Here is a 7840-nt window from a genome sequence, read left to right as displayed (position 1 = left end):
AGGGACCTGCGGGGCCCTGGCGCTGTGCCTGGTCCTCAGCGCGGCCGCCAACCCTGGCTTCGTGGTGAGGATCACCCAGGCTGGCCTGGACTACGGTGGGTTCGGATTTCCCCCCCTGCAGGGGTGGTGGTGGCCGGGGTGTGGAGTTGGGTGCTTGCTCAGGGAGCACAGGGTCCTGGGGCAGGAGGAGGGGAGCCTCAGCTGTGGGTGCTGAGAGCCCCATGGCCTGGGGCTTCCCACTGATGCACCTGTCTGCTCCCCACCTCCCCGGAGCCCCTGCAGAGCGGCAGGGATGCCTGGCCCCATGGGGGTCCCATGGGGTGCACCCAAGCAGTGCTGGGGGACCTGCCCAGCGGGAGGGTCCTGATCCCATGACAGGTATCCAGGCAGCTGAGCTGTGAACGCAGGAGGAGGGAGCTGCAGAGGAGAGGAGGTGGGAGCTGCCAGGAGCTGGAGTGATGCAGATAGCAGTGATGGACATGGATGAGCCCTGCACTGGTTTTATGGTAGCAGGCAGAGCCTGGTTGTGCTGTTAGGGATGGAAATGCACTGTGAGAGCAGTCCTGATCCCATGACAGGTATCCAGGCAGCTGAGCTGTGAACGCAGGAGGAGGGAGCTGCAGAGGAGAGGAGGTGGGAGCTGCCAGGAGCTGGAGTGATGCAGATAGCAGTGATGGACATGGATGAGCCCTGCACTGGTTTTATGGTAGCAGGCAGAGCCTGGTTGTGCTGTTAGGGATGGAAATGCACTGTGAGAGCAGCTCATTTACCCAGCAGCTCTGCAAGCCACAGGAGAGGAGGACGTGACTCCTCTCCCCAGAGGGATGCAGGGGTGCAGCACCCACTTGTGCCACGCTGCTCATCCAGCTCTGCACCCAAGCAGTGCTGGGGGACCTGCCCAGCGGGAGGGTCCTGATCCCATGACAGGTATCCAGGCAGCTGAGCTGTGAACGCAGGAGGAGGGAGCTGCAGAGGAGAGGAGGTGGGAGCTGCCAGGAGCTGGAGTGATGCAGATAGCAGTGATGGACATGGATGAGCCCTGCACTGGTTTTATGGTAGCAGGCAGAGCCTGGTTGTGCTGTTAGGGATGGAAATGCACTGTGAGAGCAGCTCATTTACCCAGCAGCTCTGCCAGCCACAGGAGAGGAGGACGTGACTCCTCTTCCCAGAGGGATGCAGGGGTGCAGCACCCACTTGTGCCACGCTGCTCCATCCAGCTCTGTCTGCTGGTCCTGGGGATGGAGCACAGTGTGCCCAGGACCTCCCACACAGTGTCCAGGACCTGTCCCTCCTTCAGTGCTTGGCCACCTCTGTCTCCTGGGGCTTGCACGCTGGCAGACTCACATGTTTGCGTATGCTCACAGGGCTCTGTGCACCCAGATTAGCTTTAGAGATAGCCTGGGTGGTGGAAAGCAGCCAGGCCATCACCAGAGGTTTCCTTTAACCCTTTCACATGCTCCTCACTCCCATGGGAAGCCCATGGCCCTGATGCTCTCCCTCTGTCCTTGCAGCCCATCAGCAGGGGATCACAATTCTGGAGAAGGAGCTGATCCAGCTAAAGCTGCCAGACATCTCGGGTGATTTGCGCCTTCGGCGACTGGGGAAGGTGAACTATGAGCTCTCCAGGTGAGCCCTGCCAGTGCTGCGGAGCCTCTTGCTCCCCTGACCTGTGGAGGGGGACAGGGAGCCCCGGCAGCAGTAAGGACCATCCTGTCCCCTCCACACCTCCCTGAGATGTTGGCCCTGTCCAAAGTGCAGGCAAAGATGTTCCTGCTTTGGGCGAAAGGAGGGAAAGGGAGGCAGGGTGAGGGCACTCTGGGTGCAGGTGGATTTTGCACAGTGGAGGTGGCCTTGCCTACAGGAGCAGGGCACCTGTCCCCATCATGGAGATCCTAGCTCCTTGCTGCCCCATGGCACCTCTGCACTGGGTGTGGAGCTGCTGTCTGGGTGGCTGCAGGGACCACGATTCCAAGGCACTGCTTTGCTCCATGCATCCCAGCCAGACACCACCTTGTCACAGCAGGACAGGAGCTGGGGATGCTGCCAGGATGGTGGCCTTAGTCCCTCCCTCCCCAGCCATGTGCCCAGGGGTGAGGCACTCCTGTAATGTGACTTTTTTTATTTGTTATGTATTTATTTTTAGATTGGACCTTCACAGTTTCCACTTGCCGTACTCGCGGATTTCCCTGGTCCCCAACGTGGGCTTGCAGGTCTCCATCTCCAACGCCTTCGCCAGCGTCAATGGGAACTGGCGGGTGAAGTTTCACTTCATGTGCGTGCCCAGTTCCCCCTCTCTGGCTCTGAACAGGGTTTTTTCTCCTCTCCCTTGTGCCTGGGGCAATGTTGCTTTCCTCTCTCTGGATGTGCTGAGGGTATCCTCTGGATGCTCATCACTAGGGACAGCCTGAGCTAGATAGATCCATCCCAGAGGTGATTTGGGGTCCTTTCATGAGGACTCACCAGTGAGAAATGTCTCTTTCCCATCCTCCTCTCCCTGCAGCCGTGACCATGGATCATTTGACCTGAGGGTGGAGAACATCTATATCAAAATCAACGTGAGTTTGGGCAGGGATGCCTCTGGGAAGCCCACAATTTACACCTCTGACTGCAGCACCCGCGTCTCCAAAGTCTGGGCACACTTTTCCGGCAAGCTTGGGTACGTGACTTCACTGTGTGGGCCTGGAAACACTGTGTGTTGGCCTCTCTGTCACGGGAAAGGTGCAAGGACAAAGATGTTGGTGTAGCTGCAGCCTCTTGGAGGCTGCCCATTGTGCTCATAGGCTGTCCTCTCATCAGCTGTTTTGGGACTCTTGGCACATGCTTCTCATCCAGATGTGCTACTGAACAAACTTAAATCTGGTCTCAACTTGTCCTGTACATTTAGGGAGATGTGAGACAGGCACTAAAGCTGCATGCATGTAGTTTACAGGCAGGTCTGTTTGCAAATGTGTGCCCTGATACAAAGCCCGGCACCAAACTGGTGCAGGAATTTTTTATCCACAGTCTCCAGTGTCTCCTGTTCCTGGCAAGTACTTTGCAGCAGCCTCCGAGCTAACGAAGGACTCCTCTCTGTTCCCTGCAGATGGCTTTACAACCTCTTCTATAGTGCTGTTGGGTCCAGATTCCAAAAGATCTTGGAGGGCAAGGTAGGTGTGCAAAGGGGAGCAGAGCCCGGGTGTTGCTGAGGGTCTTTAACCCCCTTGCAGCTGCTGGGCCGAGAGGATTGGAGCACACGAAGGATTTAACCAGAGCCAGAGCACATGGGCGTGGTGCTGATCTGGTGAGAAGCAGAGCAACAGACACCACTAACTGCTGGCTCCAAAGCCTCGTGTGGCTCAGGCTGAATCGAAACCCGCAGCCTTTGCCAAAGCTCAGTGTAATTGGTTCCTAATTAACAAAGACTTTTCCTTCCATGTGGTCAGTTAATTAGTTCTTATGCCTCGGCCAAACTCCCTGTAACAGAGGAAGGCTGATCAGAGCTGTCCTCTGCAGGGCTGTGCTCCTCTCTGCTGTGGGGAGCACCGGGGGAGAAATTCTCCTTTCTGGGTTTCAGGGACTCACTGTGCAGTGTTACAGGGTACACCGAGGGGCCCCGGGACCGGCTGCCCGGTACAAAAGCCTCCGTGCAGGAGACCTGCAACAAGACATGGAAACAAGCTGTTAGCACTAATTAGTACAAGGCTAACTGGCATGAATTACAGCCTCCCTGGATGTGAACCTTGCTCAGGAAGGAGGCAGTTGGAGAACAGGCAAAACTCTCTCCAGGAATGCTGCTTCCCAGTAATCCACAGTCTCCAGTGTCTCCTGTTCCTGGCAAGTACTTTGCAGCAGCCTCCGAGCTAACGAAGGACTCCTCTCTGTTCCCTGCAGATGGCTTTACAACCTCTTCTATAGTGCTGTTGGGTCCAGATTCCAAAAGATCTTGGAGGGCAAGGTAGGTGTGCAAAGGGGAGCAGAGCCCGGGTGTTGCTGAGGGTCTTTAACCCCCTTGCAGCTGCTGGGCCGAGAGGATTGGAGCACACGAAGGATTTAACCAGAGCCAGAGCACATGGGCGTGGTGCTGATCTGGTGAGAACCAGAGCAACAGACACCACTAACTGCTGGCTCCAAAGCCTCGTGTGGCTCAGGCTGAATCGAAACCCGCAGCCTTTGCCAAAGCTCAGTGTAATTGGTTCCTAATTAACAAAGACTTTTCCTTCCATGTGGTCAGTTAATTAGTTCTTATGCCTCGGCCAAACTCCCTGTAACAGAGGAAGGCTGATCAGAGCTGTCCTCTGCAGGGCTGTGCTCCTCTCTGCTGTGGGGAGCACCGGGGGAGAAATTCTCCTTTCTGGGTTTCAGGGACTCACTGTGCAGTGTTACAGGGTACACCGAGGGGCCCCGGGACCGGCTGCCCGGTACAAAAGCCTCCGTGCAGGAGACCTGCAACAAGACATGGAAACAAGCTGTTAGCACTAATTAGTACAAGGCTAACTGGCATGAATTACAGCCTCCCTGGATGTGAACCTTGCTCAGGAAGGAGGCAGTTGGAGAACAGGCAAAACTCTCTCCTGCAGCACAGCCCACCCTGCCTGGGCACTATTCCTGGTGTGTGGTGGCTTTCCCAAGGCCCGGGGGAGCCCTGGCAGCACATGGGCTGGCAGTAGGACCAAAGCCAGGACTCTAAGGCTTTTTCTGCTGTGTTCCTTCCTGGAAGGAGGGCAGCTCTGGGACCCAGGGGTGTCCCTGCTCCTTCCACAGGGGGTCCAGGCCCCCTTTGCACAACACACGGTTCTGTCTCCTTCTCCCTGTGTGAGATGGCACCCGGGGGATGTCTCAGCTCTGCTGCCTTTCTCCCCCCAGGTGTGTGATGCTGTGGAAAGGTCAGTGCGCCGCGAGCTCCAGCCTTACCTCTGGACCCTGCCAGGTACCAGGCAGGGGCTGCACGGGACTTCAGGGCATTTCTTCCTTGCATTTTCCAGCCATGAGGACAGTGTCTTAACCTTGTGACCACTCCCCATTGCCTTGTATTTCTGCACCCAGGCTGGGAGGTGGGGAACACTGTATCAGTGGGGACTTGTCACCCCATGTTTGGCTGGGGAAAAGGGCAGCACAGACTGTGCATCACATGTAGCCCCCAACGAGCTGCTGGTAGCACGGGCTGCCCTAGGCAGGGGACCCAGCCTGTCCCTGGGGTCCAGGAGTCAGTCTGCATGACTGAGAAACACTCGGGAGGGAAGTGGGAAATGTGATTTGGCTTTGGAACAGAAGCAAAAACACGTAAAGCTGGTACTGAGCTGTTCCACTGGGAAGCCCGGGCATGGCACTGCCTGGATGTCAGCCCAGGCAATCTGCTCCTGCCTTCCCTGTGCCATCCCCCTCTCACTCATCTGTCTGTCCCATGTTTTACAGTCACATCCAAGATAGATGACAAGGTTGGGATTGATTATGCCCTGGTGGCACCCCCAACTGCTACTGCCCAGTCCCTGGACGTGGAGTTGAAGGTGAGAGGTTGCCCTGGGAAAGTATGAGTTGGCTGATGCTATTGCTGGGTGGTACAAAGGGTCTTTGCCAGCACAGCTCAGCAGGTGAGTCCCACCACCTCTGCTCTGCTTCATCTCTTCCCCTCCTTCCAGGGTGAATTCTTCTCCCTGGCCCACCGCTCTGCTGTCCCCTTCTCTCCGCTGCCCCTGGCCCTGCCCCCAGACCATGACCGCATGGTTTACTTTGGGGCCTCCAGCTACTTCTTCAACACTGCTGGCTTCGTCTACTACGCAGATGGGCTGCTGGTCTTCGAGATCACGGACTCAGTGGTGAGCAGCACAGGAGGGACAGGGCTGTCCCCTGCCTCTGGCAGTGGCTTCTATTTCCAGAGAGGTTCTGGTGACAGCCAGTGGTCTCAGGGGGCTCCCCAGCTCCTCAATGAGCTTCCTGGGGGCTATGGGATGGGGCTGCCTGGGGGCTGGAGGCCTGAGCTCACCATGGGCTCAGCTGTGCCATAACAGCCCCAGTGTGACTATTCTCTCCCCACAGATCCCAAAGGATGTTGAGTTCCACTTGACCACCTCCACCTTCTCAGCCTTCATTCCCCAGGTGAGTGGTCCAGCCCTGCCTCCCTGTAGCTCCTGTACACAGCCCAGGTTTGCTCTGAGCAAGGTGGTCTTCCCCAGGAGCAGTAGCTTGTGCTGCTGCCCCTACCCTCTCCTGCCCCTCTGCAGCTAGAGGAGATGTACCCCAACGCCTCCATGAAGCTCCGGCTGTCCGCGCCCTCCGCCCCGTTCCTCAGCATCGGGCCGGGGGGCCTCTCGCTCACGCCTGTCGTGGATATCCAGGCTTATGCCATCCTTCCCGACACCCGCCTGGCTCCTCTCTTCCTCCTCAGCCTGGTGAGTTTGGGCACAACCTGCCGTGGTGGCACCGGCCACCGCTGAGCACTCCCTGTGTCTCCATGGGGCGGGGATGCACTGAGGTGGGCACCTCCCCCTGCTGCCTGAGCCACTGCTGCCCTGCCCCTGCCAGAAGTGCTGGGCACCATCTGAAACCAGCCTGGTCCTGCTGCACTGGGGATGTCCCCAGCAGGAAAACCCCCCAGCTGACAAATGGCAGGTTCACCCTGCCCTGGCCAGGCAGCAGGACACTGCATTTGGGCAGTCGGAGCTGTTCCCCTGGGGTCTGGCTCAGGGGGAGGTGGGGGAGCACTGGAGCTCTGCTCTCTGTCCCCAGACAGGCAACGTGTCTGCTGTCATCAACATGACATCCAGCCACATCACTGGGAACCTGACGGTGGGCAGGTAAGGAGGGAGGGCTGGATGGGGCGGAGGTGAGCAGGAGGATCCCAGGGATAGGGACCTGGTGCAGAGGGGATGAGCTGGAGGAATGGTGTGGCCTTGGAAGTGGCACCAAGGAGGGAACCACTCCCTGCATCAGCACAGCCCCCCCAGCATCACCTGTCTCTGTTCAGGATGAAGCTCTCTCTGAAGCATTCAGATGTTGGCACTTTCCAGGTAAGGCTGGACCATAACCCCCCAGCATGGAGGCAAGAGCCTGCTTGAGGCCAAGGAGAGACTCATTTCATCTTTCTCCCCAACATGGCACCTGGGGTACACCCAAGACCCCATGCTGACCCTGTGGGCATCTCCTGCCTCAGCATATGAGACTGGGAGAAGACACACAGCCAGCTGCCATTGCCTCTCCCTCCCCTACGCTTCCCACCCCACCAGCGTGGCCAGACAAAGCTGCTGGTCTCTGGGGAAGCGTGTGCCCATCCCTGCTCCTTACCTCTGTTCTAATTATCCCCCAGCACCTGGTCACCTACTCTCCAGCAGATTAAAACTCTTCTCCTTCCCATCGCTCCACTCCCCAGGTCCGAATGCTGCAGTCCATAATGAACATCTATGCTTCCAACATCCTGCTCCCTCGTCTGAATGGTGAGAACCTGCTGGGGGATGGGGGTGCTGGAGCAGCTGCTGCCCAGGTTGCTGCCTTTGAGCAGGCCCAGCTTGCCAGTTCAGCCCCTGCTGCCAAGCCCGCCGGGTGACATGTATCCAGCAGTGAACACAATGGAAAAAACGAGTACACCACACATCCTGATGCCTTCCAGACCCTCTCCCCGCCTCGCTGCTTCTCGTGGCTCCCCAGCAACTGGGGCCAGAGCGGGGCTGGTGGCCGTGGGGGCCCAGGGTGGGTGGCACAGCACAACACGCAGCCCCCAGCCCTTCCCTGGAGCTCAGGAGGAGCCTCCTCTGCCAACCTTGGGATCAGGGGGACCAAGGAAGGGCGGAGGGGGAGGCGTCTGCCTGCTTTGTGCTCCCTCTTGCTCCCATCCCAGCGCAGCCACGTCTGTCTCTTCCAGAGAGGCTGG

General features: G+C 58.1%; 1 protein-coding gene across 1 annotated transcript in view; it reads left to right on the top strand.

Annotated features, from left to right (window-relative positions):
* Positions 1 to 7516, top strand: part of LOC104385542 (bactericidal permeability-increasing protein-like) — a 12573-nt gene extending 5057 nt beyond the window's left edge. The window contains exons 2-14 of the mRNA XM_009994010.1: positions 3 to 95; positions 1512 to 1626; positions 2144 to 2272; positions 2501 to 2656; positions 3083 to 3146; positions 4843 to 4906; positions 5392 to 5483; positions 5616 to 5792; positions 6013 to 6072; positions 6198 to 6365; positions 6703 to 6770; positions 6941 to 6983; positions 7343 to 7516. Of these exons, the coding sequence (XP_009992312.1) occupies positions 3 to 95; positions 1512 to 1626; positions 2144 to 2272; positions 2501 to 2656; positions 3083 to 3146; positions 4843 to 4906; positions 5392 to 5483; positions 5616 to 5792; positions 6013 to 6072; positions 6198 to 6365; positions 6703 to 6770; positions 6941 to 6983; positions 7343 to 7516 (1403 nt within the window). The remainder of the gene's footprint in view (positions 1 to 2; positions 96 to 1511; positions 1627 to 2143; positions 2273 to 2500; positions 2657 to 3082; positions 3147 to 4842; positions 4907 to 5391; positions 5484 to 5615; positions 5793 to 6012; positions 6073 to 6197; positions 6366 to 6702; positions 6771 to 6940; positions 6984 to 7342) is intronic.
* Positions 7517 to 7840: the final 324 nt, after the last annotated feature.

The sequence above is a fragment of the Chaetura pelagica genome, unplaced genomic scaffold, assembly GCF_000747805.2.
Source record: "Chaetura pelagica isolate M959 unplaced genomic scaffold, ChaPel_1.0 scaffold493, whole genome shotgun sequence".
NCBI lineage: Eukaryota > Metazoa > Chordata > Aves > Apodiformes > Apodidae > Chaetura > Chaetura pelagica.
Note: the sequence above shows the minus strand (reverse complement) of the source record. Positions and strands in the feature narration are given on the sequence as shown.